At 44.0% G+C, this 20,456-nt stretch overlaps 1 protein-coding gene across 1 annotated transcript in view; it reads left to right on the top strand.

Moving 5' to 3' along the window:
• The window catches only part of LOC127927650 (contactin-5-like), a 214,649-nt gene that overhangs the window by 178,563 nt on the left and 15,630 nt on the right, over window positions 1-20,456 (top strand). Inside the window, exon 6 of the mRNA XM_052514261.1 lies at window positions 16,333-16,435. Within this exon, the coding sequence (XP_052370221.1) occupies window positions 16,333-16,435 (103 nt within the window). The remainder of the gene's footprint in view (window positions 1-16,332; window positions 16,436-20,456) is intronic.

A 20,456-nucleotide genomic window follows, 5' to 3' on the forward strand; every position in this document is an offset into this window, starting at 1 on the left:
CCCCTACATCTCAACATGTACAGTCAGTCATCTCAACATGTACAGTCAGTCCCCATATCTCAACATGTACAGTCAGTCCCCTACATCTCAACATGTACAGTCAGTCCCTACATCTCAACATGTACAGTCAGTCCCCTACATCTCAACATGTACAGTCAGTCCCCTACATCTCAACATGTACAGTCAGTCCCCACATCTCAACATGTACAGTCAGTCCCTACATCCCCAGTCAGTCCCCATCTCAACATGTACAGTCAGTCCCCACATCTCAACATGTACAGTCAGTCCCCTACATCTCAACATGTACAGTCAGTCCCCACATCTCAACATGTACAGTCAGTCCCCCACATCTCAACATGTACAGTCAGTCCCCACATCTCAACATGTACAGTCAGTCCCCACATCTCAACATGTACAGTCAGTCCCTACATCTCAACATGTACAGTCAGTCCCCTACATCTCAACATGTACAGTCAGTCCCCACATCTCAACATGTACAGTCAGTCCCCTACATCTCAACATGTACAGTCAGTCCCCCACATCTCAACATGTACAGTCAGTCCCATCCCCTATATCAACATGTACAGTCAGTCCCCTACATCTCAACATGTACAGTCAGTCCCCTACATCTCAACATGTACAGTCAGTCCCCTACATCTCAACATGTACAGTCAGTCCCCACATCTCAACCCCACTATATCTCAACATGTACAGTCAGTCCCCTACATCTCAACATGTACAGTCAATCCCCAGATCTCAACATGTACAGTCAGTCCCCACATCTCAACATGTACAGTCAGTCCCCTATATCACAACATGTACAGTCAGTCCCCACATCTCAACATGTACAGTCAGTCCCCACATCTCAACATGTACAGTCAGTCCCCTACATCTCAACATGTACAGTCAGTCCCCACATCTCAACATGTACAGTCAGTCCCCTACATCTCAACATGTACAGTCAGTCCCCACATCTCAACATGTACAGTCAGTCCCCCATCTCACAGTCAGTCCCCCACATCTCAACATGTACAGTCAGTCCCCCACATCTCAACATGTACAGTCAGTCCCCTACATCTCAACATGTACAGTCAGTCCCCTACATCTCAACATGGACAGTCAGTCAGTCTCAACATGTACAGTCAGTAGCCCACATCTCAACATGTACAGTCAGTCCCCTACATCTCAACATGTACAGTCAGTCCCCACATCTCAACATGTACAGTCAGTCCCCACATCTCAACATGTACAGTCAGTCCCCTACATCTCAACATGTACAGTCAGTCCCCTACATCTCAACATGTACAGTCAGTCCCCTACATCTCAACATGTACAGTCAGTCCCCTATATCACAACATGTACAGTCAGTCCCCACATCTCAACATGTACAGTCAGTCCCCTACATCTCAACATGTACAGTCAGTCCCCACATCTCAACATGTACAGTCAGTCCCCTATATCACAACATCAGTCAGTCCCCATATCAACATGTACAGTCAGTCCCCTACATCTCAACATGTACAGTCAGTCCCTACATCTCAACATGTACAGTCAGTCCCCTACATCTCAACATGTACAGTCAGTCCCCACATCTCAACATGTAGTCAGTCAACATGTACAGTCAGTCCCCTACATCTCAACATGTACAGTCAGTCCCCCCCATCTCAACATGTACAGTCAGTCCCCTACATCTCAACATGTACAGTCAGTCCCCTACATCTCAACATGTACAGTCAGTCCCCACATCTCAACATGTACAGTCAGTCCCCACATCTCAACATGTACAGTCAGTCCCCTACATCTCAACATGTACAGTCAGTCCCCTACATCTCAACATGTACAGTCAGTCCCCTACATCTCAACATGTACAGTCAGTCCCCACATCTCAACATGTACAGTCAGTCCCCACATCTCAACATGTACAGTCAGTACATCTCAACATGAACAGTCAGTAGCCCACATCTCAACATGTACAGTCAGTCCCCACATCTCAACATGTACAGTCAGTCCCCACATCTCAACATGTACAGTCAGTCCCCTATATCACAACATGTACAGTCAGTCCCCTACATCTCAACATGTACAGTCAGTCCCCTACATCTCAACATGTACAGTCAATCCCCTACATCTCAACATGTACAGTCAGTCCCCACATCTCAACATGTACAGTCAGTCCCCACATCTCAACATGTACAGTCAGTCCCCACATCTCAACGTGTACAGTCAGTCCCCACATCTCAACATGTACAGTCAGTCCCTACATCTCAACATGTACAGTCAGTCCCCTATATCACAACATGTACAGTCAGTCCCCACATCTCAACATGTACAGTCAGTCCCCACATCTCAACATGTACAGTCAGTCCCCTACATCTCAACATGTACAGTCAGTCCCCTACAAATCAACATGTACAGTCAGTCCCCACATCTCAACATGTACAGTCAGTCCCCCACATCTCAACATGTACAGTCAGTCTACATCTCAACATGTACAGTCAGTCCCTACATCTCAACATGTACAGTCAGTCCCCCATCTCAACATCTCCCCCACATCTCAACATGTACAGTCAGTCCCTACATCTCAACATGTACAGTCAGTCCCCCACATCTCAACATGTACAGTCAGTCCCCCACATCTCAACATGTACAGTCAGTCCCTATATCTCAACATGTACAGTCAGTCCCCACATCTCAACATGTACAGTCAGTCCCTACATCTCAACATGTACAGTCAGTCCCCTATATCACAACATGTACAGTCAGTCCCCCACATCTCAACATGTATAGTCAGTCATCTCAACATGTACAGTCAGTCCCCACATCTCAACATGTACAGTCAGTCCCCTATATCACAACATGTACAGTCAGTCCCCCACATCTCAACATGTACAGTCAGTCCCCTACATCTCAACATGTACAGTCAGTCCCCCACATCTCAACATGTACAGTCAGTTCCCTACATCTCAACATGTACAGTCAGTCCCCATATCTCAACATGTACAGTCAGTCCCCACATCTCAACATGTACAGTCAGTCCCAAACATCTCAACATGTACAGTCAGTCCCCCACATCTCAACATGTACAGTCAGTCCCCCTACATCTCAACATGTACAGTCAGTCCCCACATCTCAACATGTACAGTCAGTCCCCACATCTCAACATGTACAGTCAGTCCCCACATCTCAACATGTACAGTCAGTCCCCACATCTCAACATGTACAGTCAGTCCCCACATCTCAACATGTACAGTCAGTCCCCTATATCTCAACATGTACAGTCAGTCCCCTACATCTCAACATGTACAGTCAGTCCCCATATCTCAACATGTACAGTCAGTCCTCCACATCTCAATATGTACAGTCAGTCCCCTACATCTCAACATGTACAGTCAGTCCCCACATCTCAACATGTACAGTCAGTCCCCTATATCTCAACATGTACAGTCAGTCCCCTACATCTCAACATGTACAGTCAGTCCCCTACGTCTCAACATGTACAGTCAGTCCCCTACATCTCAACATGTACAGTCAGTCCCCTATATCTCAACATGTACAGTCAGTCCCCTATATCTCAACATGTACAGTCAGTCCCCACATCTCAACATGTACAGTCAGTCCCCTACATCTCAACATGTACAGTCAGTCCCCTACATCTCAACATGTACAGTCAGTCCCCACATCTCAACATGTACAGTCAGTCCCCTACATCTCAACATGTACAGTCAGTCCCTACATCTCAACATGTACAGTCAGTCCCCTACATCTCAACATGTACAGTCCCCTACATCTCAACATGTACAGTCAGTCCCCACATCTCAACATGTACAGTCAGTCCCCACATCTCAACATGTACAGTCAGTCCCCCACATCTCAACATGTACAGTCAGTCCCCTACATCTCAACATGTACAGTCAGTCCCCACATCTCAACATGTACAGTCACTCCCTATATCACAACATGTACAGTCAGTCCCCACATCTCAACATGTACAGTCAGTCCCCACATCTCAACATGTACAGTCACTCCCTATATCACAACATGTACAGTCAGTCCCCTACAAATCAACATGTACAGTCAGTCCCCACATCTCAACATGTACAGTCCCCACATCTCAACATGTACAGTCAGTCCCTACATCTCAACATGTACAGTCAGTCCCCTACATCTCAACATGTACAGTCAATCCCCACATCTCAACATGTACAGTCAGTCCCCACATCTCAACATGTACAGTCAGTCCCCACATCTCAACATGTACAGTCAGTCCCCACATCTCAACATGTCAGTCAACATCTCAACATGTACAGTCAGTCCCCTATATCACAACATGTACAGTCAGTCCCCACATCTCAACATGTACAGTCAGTTCCCTACATCTCAACATGTACAGTCAGTCCCTATATCACAACATGTACAGTCAGTCCCCTACATCTCAACATGTACAGTCAGTCCCCACATCTCAACATGTACAGTCAGTCCCCCACATCTCAACATGTACAGTCAGTCCCCCATATCACAACATGTACAGTCAGTCCCCACATCTCAACATGTACAGTCAGTCCCCTACATCTCAACATGTACAGTCAGTCCCCACATCTCAACATGTACAGTCAGTTCCCTACATCTCAACATGTACAGTCAGTCCCCATATCTCAACATGTACAGTCAGTCCCCCACATCTCAACATGTACAGTCAGTCCCCTATATCTCAACATGTACAGTCAGTCCCCTACATCTCAACATGTACAGTCAGTCCCCCATATCTCAACATGTACAGTCAGTCCTCCACATCTCAACATGTACAGTCAGTCCCTACATCTCAACATGTACAGTCAGTCCCCCACATCTCAACATGTACAGTCAGTTCCCTATATCTCAACATGTACAGTCAGTCCCTACATCTCAACATGTACAGTCAGTCCCCTACATCTCAACATGTACAGTCAGTCCCCTACATCTCAACATGTACAGTCAGTCCCATATATCTCAACATGTACAGTCATCCACATCTCAACATGTACAGTCAGTCCCCTACATCTCAACATGTACAGTCAGTCCCCACATCTCAACATGTACAGTCAGTCCCCTACATCTCAACATGTACAGTCAGTCCCCACATCTCAACATGTACAGTCAGTCCCAAACATCTCAACATGTACAGTCAGTCCCCCACATCTCAACATGTACAGTCAGTCCCCACATCTCAACATGTACAGTCAGTCCCCACATCTCAACATGTACAGTCAGTCCCCTACATCTCAACATGTACAGTCAGTCGCCCACATCTCAACATGTACAGTCAGTCCCCACATCTCAACATGTACAGTCAGTCCCCACATCTCAACATGTACAGTCAGTCCCCTATATCTCAACATGTACAGTCAGTCCCCTACATCTCAACATGTACAGTCAGTCCCCCATATCTCAACATGTACAGTCAGTCCCCCACATCTCAATATGTACAGTCAGTCCCCTACATCTCAACATGTACAGTCAGTCCCCACATCTCAACATGTACAGTCAGTTCCCACATCTCAACATGTACAGTCAGTCCCCTACATCTCAACATGTACAGTCAGTCCCCTACATCTCAACATGTACAGTCAGTCCCTACATCTCAACATGTACAGTCAGTCCCCTACATCTCAACATGTACAGTCAGTCCCCACATCTCAACATGTACAGTCAGTCCCCTACATCTCAACATGTACAGTCAGTCCCCTATATCTCAACATGTACAGTCAGTCCCCACATCTCAACATGTACAGTCAGTCCCCACATCTCAACATGTACAGTCAGTCCCCTATATCTCAACATGTACAGTCAGTCCCCCACATCTCAACATGTACAGTCAGTCCCCCACATCTCAACATGTACAGTCAGTCCCTATATCTCAACATGTACAGTCAGTCCCCCACATCTCAACATGTACAGTCAGTCCCTACATCTCAACATGTACAGTCAGTCCCCTATATCACAACATGTACAGTCAGTCCCCACATCTCAACATGTATAGTCAGTCCCCACATCTCAACATGTACAGTCAGTCCCCCACATCTCAACATGTACAGTCAGTCCCCTATATCACAACATGTACAGTCAGTCCCCACATCTCAACATGTACAGTCAGTCCCCTACATCTCAACATGTACAGTCAGTCCCCACATCTCAACATGTACAGTCAGTCCCTACATCTCAACATGTACAGTCAGTCCCCTATATCTCAACATGTACAGTCAGTCCCCACATCTCAACATGTACAGTCAGTCCCAAACATCTCAACATGTACAGTCAGTCCCCACATCTCAACATGTACAGTCAGTCCCCACATCTCAACATGTACAGTCAGTCCCCACATCTCAACATGTACAGTCAGTCCCCACATCTCAACATGTACAGTCAGTCCCCACATCTCAACATGTACAGTCAGTCCCCCACATCTCAACATGTACAGTCAGTCCCTACATCTCAACATGTACAGTCAGTCCCTACATATCTCAACATGTACAGTCAGTCCCCCACATCTCAACATGTACAGTCAGTCCCCTACATCTCAACATGTACAGTCAGTCCCCCACATCTCAACATGTACAGTCAGTCCCCTACATCTCAACATGTACAGTCAGTCCCCTACATCTCAACATGTACAGTCAGTCCCCTACATCTCAACATGTACAGTCAGTCCCCTACATCTCAACATGTACAGTCAGTCCCCTACATCTCAACATGTACAGTCAGTCCCCTACATCTCAACATGTACAGTCAGTCCACTATATCTCAACATGTACAGTCAGTCCCCCACATCTCAACATGTACAGTCAGTCCCCTACATCTCAACATGTACAGTCAGTCCCCTATATCTCAACATGTACAGTCAGTCCCCTACATCTCAACATGTACAGTCAGTCCCCTACATCTCAACATGTACAGTCAGTCCCCTACATCTCAACATGTACAGTCAGTCCCCCACATCTCAACATGTACAGTCAGTCCCCTACATCTCAACATGTACAGTCAGTCCCCTACATCTCAACATGTACAGTCAGTCCCCACATCTCAACATGTACAGTCAGTCCCCCACATCTCAACATGTACAGTCAGTCCCCACATCTCAACATGTACAGTCAGTCCCCACATCTCAACATGTACAGTCAGTCCCCTACATCTCAACATGTACAGTCAGTCCACATCACAACATGTACAGTCAGTCCCCACATCTCAACAACAGTCAGTCCCCACATCTCAACATGTACAGTCCCCTACATCTCAACATGTACAGTCAGTCCCCTACATCTCAACATGTACAGTCAGTCCCCCACATCTCAACATGTACAGTCAGTCCCCTACATCTCAACATGTACAGTCAGTCCCCTACATCTCAACATGTACAGTCAGTCCCCTACATCTCAACATGTACAGTCAGTCCCCACATCTCAACATGTACAGTCAGTCCCCTACATCTCAACATGTACAGTCAGTCCCCCACATCTCAACATGTACAGTCAGTCCCCACATCTCAACATGTACAGTCAGTCCCCTACATCTCAACATGTACAGTCAGTCCCCTACATCTCAACATGTACAGTCAGTCCCCCACATCTCAACATGTACAGTCAGTCCCCTACATCTCAACATGTACAGTCAGTCCCCTATATCACAACATGTACAGTCAGTCCCCCACATCTCAATCTCAACATGTACAGTCAGTCCCCACATCTCAACATGTACAGTCAGTCCCCTACATCTCAACATGTACAGTCAGTCCCCTACATCTCAACATGTACAGTCAGTCCCCTACATCTCAACATGTACAGTCAGTCCCCTACATCTCAACATGTACAGTCAGTCCCCTACATCTCAACATGTACAGTCAGTCCCCTACATCTCAACATGTACAGTCAGTCCCCACATCTCAACATGTACAGTCAGTCCCCTACATCTCAACATGTACAGTCAGTCCCCTACATCTCAACATGTACATTCAGTCCCCCATATCTCAACATGTACAGTCAGTCCCCCACATCTCAACATGTACAGTCAGTCCCCTACATCTCAACATGTACAGTCAGTCCCCACATCTCAACATGTACAGTCAGTCCCTACATCTCAACATGTACAGTCAGTCCCCCACATCTCAACATGTACAGTCAGTCCCCACATCTCAACATGTACAGTCAGTCCCCTACATCTCAACATACAGTCAGTCCCCTACATCTCAACATGTACAGTCCCCCACATCTCAACATGTACAGTCAGTCCCCCATCTCAACATGTACAGTCAACATCTCAACATGTACAGTCAGTCCCCCACATCTCAACATGTACAGTCAGTCCCCACATCTCAACATGTACAGTCAGTCCCCCACATCTCAACATGTACAGTCAGTCCCCTACATCTCAACATGTACAGTCAGTCCCCAACATCTCAACATGTACAGTCAGTCCCCCATCTCAACATGTACAGTCAACATCTCAACATGTACAGTCAGTCCCCCACATCTCAACATGTACAGTCAGTCCCCACATCTCAACATGTACAGTCAGTCCCCCACATCTCAACATGTACAGTCAGTCCCCTACATCTCAACATGTACAGTCAGTCCCCACATCTCAACATGTACAGTCAGTCCCCCATATCTCAACATGTACAGTCAGTAATGGATGCTAGGTGTTAGTAATGGATGTAGGTGTCAGTAATGGATACTAGGTGTTCAATGGATGCTAGGTGTTAGTAATGGGTGCTAGCAGCAGAAGGTGTTAGCAACAATGATGCTAGCAGCAGAAGGTGTTAGTAATGGATGCTAGCAGCAGAAGGTGTTAGTAATGGATAGCCAGAAGGTGTTAGTAATGGATGCTAGGTGTTAGTAATGGATACTAGGTGTTAGTAATGGATGCAACAGGTGTTAGTAATGGGTGCTAGCAGCAGAAGGTGTTAGTAATGGATGCTAGCAGCAGAAGGTGTTAGTAATGGATACTAGCAGCAGGATGTGTTAGTAATGGATGCTAGGTGTTAGTAATGGATGCTAGGTGTTAGTAATGGATGCTAGCAGCAGGATGTGTTAGTAATGGATGCTAGGTGTTAGTAATGGATGCTAGGTGTTAGTAATGGATGCTAGGTGTTAGTAATGGATGCTAGGTGTTAGTAATGGACGCTAGGTGTTAGTAATGGATGCTAGGTGTTAGTAATGGATGCTAGCAGCAGGATGTGTTAGTAATGGATGCTAGGTGTTAGTAATGGATGCTAGGTGTTAGTAATGGATGCTAGGTGTTAGTAATGGATGCTAGCAGCAGAAGGTGTTAGTAATGGATACTAGCAGCAGAAGGTGTTAGTAATGGATGCTGGGTGTTAGTCATGGATGCTAGGTGTTAGTAATGGATGCTAGGTGTTAGTAATGGATGCTAGGTGTTAGTAATGATGCTAGCAGCAGAAGGTGTTAGTAATGGATGCTAGGTGTTAGTAATGGATGCTAGGTGTTAGTAATGGATGCTAGGTGTTAGTAATGGATGCTAGCAGCAGAAGGTGTTAGTAATGGATGCTAGATGTTATGGATGCTAGGTGTTAGTAATGGATGCTAGCAGCAGAAGGTGTTAGTAATGGATGCTAGCAGCAGAAGGTGTTAGTAATGGATGCTAGATGTTAATGGATGCTAGGTGTTAGTAATGGATGCTAGCAGCAGAAGGTGTTAGTAATGGATGCTAGCAGCAGAAGGTGTTAGTAATGTGCTAGCAGCAGAAGGTGTTAGTAACGGATGCTAGATGTTATGGATGCTAGGTGTTAGTAATGGATGCTAGCAGCAGAAGGTGTTAGTAATGGATGCTAGCAGCAGAAGGTGTTAGTAATGATGCTAGCAGCAGAAGGTGTTAGTAATGGATGCTAGATGTATGGATGCTAGGTGTTAGTAATGGATGCTAGCAGCAGAAGGTGTTAGTAATGATGCTAGCAGCAGAAGGTGTTAGTAATGGATGCTAGATGTTATGGATGCTAGGTGTTAGTAATGGATGCTAGCAGCATAAGGTGTTAGTAATGATGCTAGCAGCAGAAGGTGTTAGTAATGATGCTAGCAGCAGAAGGTGTTAGTAATGGATGCTAGCAGCAGAAGGTGTTAGTAATGGATGCTAGGTGTTAGTAATGAAGGTGTTAGTAATGGATAGCAGCAGAAGGTGTTAGTAATGGATGCTAGCAGCAGAAGGTGTTAGTAATGGATGCTAGCAGCAGAAGGTGTTAGTAATGGATGCTAGGTGTTAGTAATGGATGCTAGCAGCAGAAGGTGTTAGTAATGGATGCTAGCAGCAGAAGGTGTTAGTAATGGATGCTAGATGTTATGGATGCTAGGTGTTAGTAATGGATGCTAGCAGCAGAAGGTGTTAGTAATGGATGCTAGCAGCAGAAGGTGTTAGTAATGGATGCTAGGTGTTATGGATGCTAGGTGTTAGTAATGGATGCTAGGTGTTAGTAATGGATGCTAGGTGTTAGTAATGGATGCTAGGTGTTAGTAATGGATGCTAGCAGCAGAAGGTGTTAGTAATGGATGCTAGGTGTTATGGATGCTAGGTGTTAGTAATGGATACTAGCAGCAGAAGGTGTTAGTAATGGATACTAGGTGTTAGTAATGGATGCTAGGTGTTATTAATGGATGCTAGCAGCAGAAGGTGATAGTAATGGATGCTAGGTGTTAGTAATGGATGCTAGGTGTTAGTAATGGATACTAGCAGCAGAAGGTGTTAGTAATGGATGCTAGGTGTTAGTAATGGATGCTAGGTGTTAGTAATGGATGCTAGGTGTTAGTAATGGATGCTAGGTGTTAGTAATGGATGCTAGGTGTTAGCATGGAAGGTGTTAGTAATGGATGCTAGCAGCAGAAGGTGTTAGTAATGGATGCTAGGTGTTGGAGTAAGGTGGATGGATGCTAGGTGTTAGTAATGGATGCTAGGTGTTAGTAATGGATGCTAGGTGTTAGTAATGGATGCTAGGTGTTAGTAATGGATGCTAGCAGCAGAAGGTGTTAGTAATGGGTGCTAGCAGCAGAAGGTGTTAGTAATGGATGCTAGGTGTTAGTAATGGATGCTAGGTGTTAGTAATGGATGCTAGGTGTTAGTAATGGATGCTAGCAGCAGAAGGTGTTAGTAATGGATACTAGCAGCAGAAGGTGTTAGTAATGGATGCTGGGTGTTAGTCATGGATGCTAGGTGTTAGTAATGGATGCTAGGTGTTAGTAATGGATGCTAGGTGTTAGTAATGGATGCTAGGTGTTAGTAATGGATGCTAGCAGCAGAAGGTGTTATTAATGGATGCTAGCAGCAGAAGGTGTTAGTAATGGATGCTAGATGTTATGGATGCTAGGTGTTAGTAATGGATGCTAGCAGCAGAAGGTGTTAGTAATGGATGCTAGATGTTATGGATGCTAGGTGTTAGTAATGGATGCTAGCAGCAGAAGGTGTTAGTAATGGATGCTAGCAGCAGAAGGTGTTAGTAATGGATGCTAGATGTTATGGATGCTAGGTGTTAGTAATGGATGCTAGCAGCAGAAGGTGTTAGTAATGGATGCTAGCAGCAGAAGGTGTTAGTAATGATGCTAGCAGCAGAAGGTGTTAGTAACGGATGCTAGATGTTATGGATGCTAGGTGTTAGTAATGGATGCTAGCAGCAGAAGGTGTTAGTAATGGATGCTAGCAGCAGAAGGTGTTAGTAACGGATGCTAGCAGCAGAAGGTGTTAGTAATGGATGCTAGATGTTATGGATGCTAGGTGTTAGTAATGGATGCTAGCAGCAGAAGGTGTTATTAATGGATGCTAGCAGCAGAAGGTGTTAGTAATGGATGCTAGATGTTATGGATGCTAGGTGTTAGTAATGGATGCTAGCAGCAGAAGGTGTTAGTAATGATGCTAGCAGCAGAAGGTGTTAGTAATGATGCTAGCAGCAGAAGGTGTTAGTAATGGATGCTAGCAGCAGAAGGTGTTAGTAATGGATGCTAGGTGTTAGTAATGATGCTAGCAGCAGAAGGTGTTAGTAATGGATGCTAGCAGCAGAAGGTGTTAGTAATGGATGCTAGCAGCAGAAGGTGTTAGTAATGGATGCTAGCAGCAGAAGGTGTTAGTAATGGATGCTAGGTGTTAGTAATGGATGCTAGCAGCAGAAGGTGTTAGTAATGGATGCTAGCAGCAGAAGGTGTTAGTAATGATGCTAGCAGCAGAAGGTGTTAGTAATGGATGCTAGCAGCAGAAGGTGTTAGTAATGGATGCTAGGTGTTATGGATGCTAGGTGTTAGTAATGGATGCTAGGTGTTAGTAATGGATGCTAGGTGTTAGTAATGGATGCTAGGTGTTAGTAATGGATGCTAGCAGCAGAAGGTGTTAGTAATGGATGCTAGGTGTTATGGATGCTAGGTGTTAGTAATGGATACTAGCAGCAGAAGGTGTTAGTAATGGATACTAGGTGTTAGTAATGGATGCTAGGTGTTATTAATGGATGCTAGCAGCAGAAGGTGATAGTAATGGATGCTAGGTGTTAGTAATGGATGCTAGGTGTTAGTAATGGATGCTAGGTGTTAGTAATGGATGCTAGGTGTTAGTAATGGATGCTAGGTGTTAGTAATGGATGCTAGGTGTTAGTAATGGATGCTAGGTGTTAGTAATGGATGCTAGGTGTTAGTAATGGATGCTAGGTGTTAGTAATGGATGCTAGGTGTTAGTAATGGATGCTAGGTGTTAGTAATGGATGCTAGGTGTTAGTAATGGATGCTAGGTGTTAGTAATGGACGCTAGGTGTTAGTAATGGATACTAGCAGTAGAAGGTGTTAGTAATGGATGCTAGGTGTTAGTAATGATGCTAGGTGTTAGTAATGGATGCTAGGTGTTAGTAATGGATGCTAGGTGTTAGTAATGGATGCTAGGTGTTAGTAATGGATACTAGCAGTAGAAGGTGTTAGTAATGGATGCTAGGTGTTAGTAATGGATGCTAGGTGTTAGTAATGGATGCTAGGTGTTAGTAATGGATGCTAGCAGCAGAAGGTGTTAGTAATGGATGCTAGGTGTTAGTAATGGATGCTAGGTGTTAGTAATGGATGCTAGGTGTTAGTAATGGATGCTAGGTGTTAGTAATGGATGCTAGCAGTAGAAGGTGTTAGTAATGGATGCTAGGTGTTAGTAATGGACGCTAGGTGTTAGTAATGGATGCTAGGTGTTAGTAATGGATGCTAGCAGCAGGATGTGTTAGTAATGGATGCTAGGTGTTAGTAATGGATGCTAGGTGTTAGTAATGGATGCTAGGAGCAGGATGTGTTAGTAATGGATGCTAGGTGTTAGTAATGGATGCTAGGTGTTAGTAATGGATGCTAGGTGTTAGTAATGGATGCTAGGTGTTAGTAATGGATGCTAGCAGCAGGAGGTGTTAGTAATGGATGCTAGGTGTTAGTAATGGATGCTAGGTGTTAGTAATGGATGCTAGGTGTTAGTAATGGATGCTAGCAGCAGAAGGTGTTAGTAATGATGCTAGCAGCAGAAGGTGTTAGTAATGGATGCTAGATGTTATGGATGCTAGGTGTTAGTAATGGATGCTAGCAGCAGAAGGTGTTATTAATGGATGCTAGCAGCAGAAGGTGTTAGTAATGGATGCTAGATGTTATGGATGCTAGGTGTTAGTAATGGATGCTAGCAGCAGAAGGTGTTAGTAATGGATGCTAGATGTTATGGATGCTAGGTGTTAGTAATGGATGCTAGCAGCAGAAGGTGTTAGTAATGGATGCTAGCAGCAGAAGGTGTTAGTAACGGATGCTAGCAGCAGAAGGTGTTAGTAATGGATGCTAGATGTTATGGATGCTAGGTGTTAGTAATGGATGCTAGCAGCAGAAGGTGTTAGTAATGATGCTAGCAGCAGAAGGTGTTAGTAATGGATGCTAGATGTTATGGATGCTAGGTGTTAGTAATGGATGCTAGCAGCAGAAGGTGTTAGTAATGATGCTAGCAGCAGAAGGTGTTAGTAATGATGCTAGCAGCAGAAGGTGTTAGTAATGGATGCTAGCAGCAGAAGGTGTTAGTAATGGATGCTAGCAGCAGAAGGTGTTAGTAATGATGCTAGCAGCAGAAGGTGTTAGTAATGGATGCTAGCAGCAGAAGGTGTTAGTAATGGATGCTAGCAGCAGAAGGTGTTAGTAATGATGCTAGCAGCAGAAGGTGTTAGTAATGGATGCTAGGTGTTAGTAATGGATGCTAGCAGCAGAAGGTGTTAGTAATGGATGCTAGCAGCAGAAGGTGTTAGTAATGGATGCTAGATGTTATGGATGCTAGGTGTTAGTAATGGATGCTAGCAGCAGAAGGTGTTAGTAATGGATGCTAGCAGCAGAAGGTGTTAGTAATGGATGCTAGGTGTTATGGATGCTAGGTGTTAGTAATGGATGCTAGGTGTTAGTAATGGATGCTAGGTGTTAGTAATGGATGCTAGGTGTTAGTAATGGATGCTAGCAGCAGAAGGTGTTAGTAATGGATGCTAGGTGTTATGGATGCTAGGTGTTAGTAATGGATACTAGCAGCAGAAGGTGTTAGTAATGGATACTAGGTGTTAGTAATGGATGCTAGGTGTTATTAATGGATGCTAGCAGCAGAAGGTGATAGTAATGGATGCTAGGTGTTAGTAATGGATGCTAGGTGTTAGTAATGGATACTAGCAGCAGAAGGTGTTAGTAATGGATGCTAGGTGTTAGTAATGGATGCTAGGTGTTAGTAATGGGTGTTAGTAATGGATGCTAGGTGTTAGTAATGGATGCTAGGTGTTAGTAATGGATGCTAGGTGTTAGTAATGGATGCTAGGTGTTAGTAATGGATGCTAGGTGTTAGTAATGGATACTAGCAGTAGAAGGTGTTAGTAATGGATGCTAGGTGTTAGTAATGGATGCTAGGTGTTAGTAATGGATGCTAGGTGTTAGTAATGGATACTAGCAGTAGAAGGTGTTAGTAATGGATGCTAGGTGTTAGTAATGGATGCTAGGTGTTAGTAATGGATGCTAGGTGTTAGTAATGGATGCTAGGTGTTAGTAATGGATGCTAGCAGCAGAAGGTGTTAGTAATGGATGCTAGGTGTTAGTAATGGATGCTAGGTGTTAGTAATGGATGCTAGGTGTTAGTAATGGATGCTAGGTGTTAGTAATGGATGCTAGCAGCAGGATGTGTTAGTAATGGATGCTAGGTGTTAGTAATGGATGCTAGGTGTTAGTAATGGATGCTAGGAGCAGGATGTGTTAGTAATGGATGCTAGGTGTTAGTAATGGATGCTAGCAGCAGAATGTTTTAGTAATGGACGCTAGGTGTTAGTAATGGATGCTAGGTGTTAGTAATGGATGCTAGCAGCAGGATGTGTTAGTAATGGATGCTAGGTGTTAGTAATGGATGCTAGGTGTTAGTAATGGATGCTAGGTGTTAGTAATGGATGCTAGGTGTTAGTAATTAGTAATGGATACTAGCAGTAGAAGGTGTTAGTAATGGATGCTAGGTGTTAGTAATGGATGCTAGGTGTTAGTAATGGATGCTAGGTGTTAGTAATGGATGCTAGCAGCAGAAGGTGTTAGTAATGGATGCTAGGTGTTAGTAATGGATGCTAGCAGCAGTTTTCCAGAAAGGTGTTATTAATGGATGCTAGCAGCAGAAGGTGTTAGTAATGGATGCTAGATGTTATGGATGCTAGGTGTTAGTAATGGATGCTAGCAGCAGAAGGTGTTAGTAATGGATGCTAGCAGCAGAAGAGTAATACATAGGCTTGTGTATTATTTAGTGTTCCGCATGAGTAACGAGACCCAAGCAGGCCTGTTAACCCTCCTACACACACACACTGCCTTAACTTAGCTTAACCCCAGGAAGAGAAGCTGCTGCCTTGGCAGATACAAATACACAAACAGACATGCACACACACTAGGATACCCCAGGCGCCAAGCATCATCAGTACATTTCTACCCAATGCACTTCTGCGTCTTTGTCATCTTAACATCTGTACTACAGATTCAACACAGAGTGGTGATGGGGGGTGTGATTCCAGATGTGTGTGTGTGTGTGTGTGTGTGTGTGTGTGTGTGTGTGTGTGTGTGTGTGTGTGTGTGTGTGTGTGTGTGTGTGTGTGTGTGTGTGTGTGTGTGTGTGTGTGTGTGTGTGTGTGTGTTGTGGTTGTTGTTGTTGTGTGGTTAACATACAATTTTTATCTCACATGTCCCAGACAGTCTTTCTTCAGCCGCTGTCTGTGTAACTTCTAGCTAGGGGAGATGGCATGGCTGGGGAATGGATGGTGTTTGATGTCCTGCTGATCACTAAACTTGATATCACTTCTCTCTTCTGTCATCTTTTGATTTACAGGTATAATGGGAGAATATGAGCCTAAAATCGAGGTGCATTTCCCCCAGTCTGTCCTGGCTGCCAGAGGAGTCACCGTGAGTCTGGAGTGTTTCGCCCTGGGGAAGTAAGTACAGAAACATCCAAGCTGTTTGATCCTCTGAACATCCACATATCTCCGTTATGGTGGAATTTAGTGTTACAGAGTTAATGTTACTTTCCTCAAATTCCCCAGTTTTCCAGAAATCCCAGCTGGAAGATTCCTGGAATGGGAAGGAATTAAAAGGAAATCCAGGAACTCTCCAACAGGCATTGTGGGAATAACTAGGAAAATTTGGGAACATTACTGGAATTCTAAGTAAAATGCTAGCAAGAACCCCCAGTAGATTCACTGACTATCATATATCTGTCAACACTATCAACAACCACCAGTAGAACCATTCCCCAACATCCCTCATTCAACACTCTAACAACCTCTGGTAGATCTTGTTGTTACCATTCCTCATTCAATACTATCAACGACCACCACAATATGAATTTACTATAATCCCTTATTCAACACTATCAACAACCACCACTAGATTAATTGATTGTCATCCCTTATTCAACACTATCAACAACCACCACTAGATTAATTTACTATAATCCCTTATTCAACACTATCAACAACCACCACTAGATTAATTTACTATAATCCCTTATTCAACACTATCAACAACCACCACTAGATTAATTTACTATAATCCCTTATTCAACACTATCAACAACCACCACTAGATTAATTTACTATAATCCCTTATTCAACACTATCAACAACCACCAGTAGATTAATTTACTATAATCCCTTATTCAACACTATCAACAACCACCACTAGATTAATTTACTATAATCCCTTATTCAACACTATCAACAACCACCACTAGATTAATTTACTATAATCCCTTATTCTACACTATCAACAACCACCACTAGATTAATTTACTATAATCCCTTATTCAACACTATCAACAACCACCAGTAGATTAATTTACTATAATCCCTTATTCAACACTATCAACAACCACCACTAGATTAATTTACTATAATCCCTTATTCAACACTATCAACAACCACCACTAGATTAATTTACTATAATCCCTTATTCTACACTATCAACAACCACCACTAGATTAATTTACTATAATCCCTTATTCAACACTATCAACAACCACCACTAGATTAATTTACTATAATCCCTTATTCAACACTATCAACAACCACCACTAGATTAATTTACTATAATCCCTTATTCAACACTATCAACAACCACCACTAGATTAATTTACTATAATCCCTCATTCAACACTATCAACAACCACCACTAGATTAATTTACTATAATCCCTTATTCAACACTATCAACAACCACCACTAGATTAATTTACTATAATCCCTCATTCAACACTATCAACAACCACCACTAGATTAATTTACTATAATCCCTTATTCTACACTATCAACAACCACCACTAGATTAATTTACTATAATCCCTTATTCAACACTATCAACAACCACCACTAGATTAATTTACTATAATCCCTTATTCAACACTATCAACAACCACCACTAGATTAATTGATTGTCATCCCTTATTCAGTGTAACAATATGCTTGATTAAATACATTTTCATAATGGTTGTATTAAAACATTTTCTAGATGAAATCATTCCCGTACACTACTGATACTAATTGCTATGTTTCTTGTAAACTGGGTTAACCAAACCCTAAACAGCAACACACTACAATTCAGAGCCATATACAAACATGGAGAAGGCTATGAGACTTATGACCATGTACAGAACACTGTTGTGTAGGCTATGACTCGGCTACACATCCACTCACTATTGTAAATGTCTATAAGAGCCAAAAACCTTTCCTATATTAACATTCACTCCAGGCTGGATGTTGAGCCACTGTATTACCAGTTTGAGCCATCATGGCCGGCTAGATGGCTTGTTCGTGCTGGTGGAAGCAGGAGTGGAGAGGAAACTGAGCCCTGGGGAGCCATGTGTTCTGATAATGGAAAGTAATGCCAACCAGTGTTTGCAGGGTGTTTTTAATGTCTGTTGTGTAGCGTGGAAGCCAAGGTTAAGGCTGTGAAAGATAGAGCCACCACCAGCGGACTGCCAAGAGGGAAAAACACACTCACATTTGTCAGCACGGTACAGGCCAACATCACAGAGACCAGGACCACTTGTCTATGCTGCTGAGTGTCACCTACGGTGCCTGGTTTCTTGGTTTACAAAGCAGCATGACATGAAGGGTGGAGTTTTAACTGCTGCTGTATACTGTGTGATAATAATGATCATTCTGTAAAAGCTTGATGTTGCCCTAATGGATTTTGGATGTAGAACAGGCAGCACTTTGAAAATAAATACAAATATCAAATAAACATGTAATTGAATAAATCTGTAGAGCATCAGACAGACAGAGACAGGCGATCACACCAACAACAGAGTTGGTTAAAGATGTTTACACCCTCTTGTTGATCTCCCAAGGCAAAGCTTAAAAGGATTGTTTTGCATAGCAAGATAATTGTTCCTATCCAAACATAATCCTGTTTCATTCCTACTTCTTATGTTGTTTATAATGATGTTGTGTGTTGAATAATGCTTAACCGATTCCCAACTAGAGTGCAAACAGCCTCTAATCTGACGCTACCACTGAAGGACCTAGTAATTATTTACAATGCTTTCAAGGGGTTGCTGTCTGAGTCAGTCATTTACAATGAATGATTTACATTAGAATAATAAGTAATTACCAAAGCCTATAGACATTGCCCTGACTGCATGCTTACTCTCCCATCTCCTCTGCTTGACTTTATTCTATTAAAACTTATACAGGAGCTCAGCAAACAGACTGCAGTAGACCTTGACCTGCTCTCCCTGCCTACATCCCAAATGATACCCTATTCACTTTGTAGTGCACTACTTTTGACCAGGACCCATAGTGGTATAGGGTGCCATTTGGGAGGCAGACCCGGTCTCTTCACTAATTTGGGCCTGATTGCTGTCATTGGCATGGTGATCCTGGTGACTTTACCCCTCTACACCAACAAATGAATGATTTATCAATGTGGTCCAGGTCCCCTCGGAGAGTTCATCAATGAGCTTGATGCCTTGATAAGCTCCTTTCCTGAGGACGGCTCACCTCTCACAGTTCTGGACGACTTTAACCTCCCCACGTCTACCTTTGACTCATTCCTCTCTGCCTCCTTCTTTCCACTCCTCTCCTCTTTTGACCTCACCCTCTCACCTTCCCCCTACTCACAAGGCAGGCAATACGCTCGACCTCATCTTTACTAGATGCTGTTCTTCCACTAACCTCATTGCAACTCCCCTCCAAGTCTCCGACCACTACCTTGTATCCTTTTCCCTCTCGCTCTCATCCAACACTTCCCACACTGCCCCTACTCAGAAGGTATCGCGCCTTCCCAACCTTCGCTCTCTCTCCCCGCTACTCTCTCCTCTTCCATCCTATCATCTCTTCACTCTGCTCAAACCTTCTCCAACCTATCTCCTGATTCTGCCTCCTCAACCCTCCTCTCCTCCCTTTCTGCATCCTTTGACTCTCTATGTCCCCTATCCTCCAGGCCGGCTCGGTCCTCCCCTCCCGCTCCGTGGCTCGACGACTCATTGCGAGCTCACAGAACAGGGCTCCGGGCAGCCGAGCGGAAATGGAGGAAAACTCGCCTCCCTGCGGACCTGGCATCCTTTCACTCCCTCCTCTCTACATTTTCCTCCTCTGTCTCTGCTGCTAAAGCCACTTTCTACCACTCTAAATTCCAAGCATCTGCCTCTAACCCTAGGAAGCTCTTTGCCACCTTCTCCTCCCTCCTGAATCCTCCCCCCCTCCTCCCTCTCTGCAGATGACTTCGTCAACCACTTTGAAAAGAAGGTCGACGACATCCGATCCTCGTTTGCTAAGTCAAACGACACCGCTGGTTCTGCTCACACTGCCCTACCCTGTGCTCTGACCTCTTTCTCCCCTCTCTCCAGATGAAATCTCGCGTCTTGTGACAGCCGGCCGCCCAACAACCTGCCCGCTTGACCCTATCCCCTCCTCTCTTCTCCAGATCATTTCCGGAGACCTTCTCCCTTACCTCACCT

The sequence above is a fragment of the Oncorhynchus keta genome, unplaced genomic scaffold, assembly GCF_023373465.1.
Source record: "Oncorhynchus keta strain PuntledgeMale-10-30-2019 unplaced genomic scaffold, Oket_V2 Un_scaffold_16732_pilon_pilon, whole genome shotgun sequence".
Lineage (NCBI taxonomy): Eukaryota > Metazoa > Chordata > Actinopteri > Salmoniformes > Salmonidae > Oncorhynchus > Oncorhynchus keta.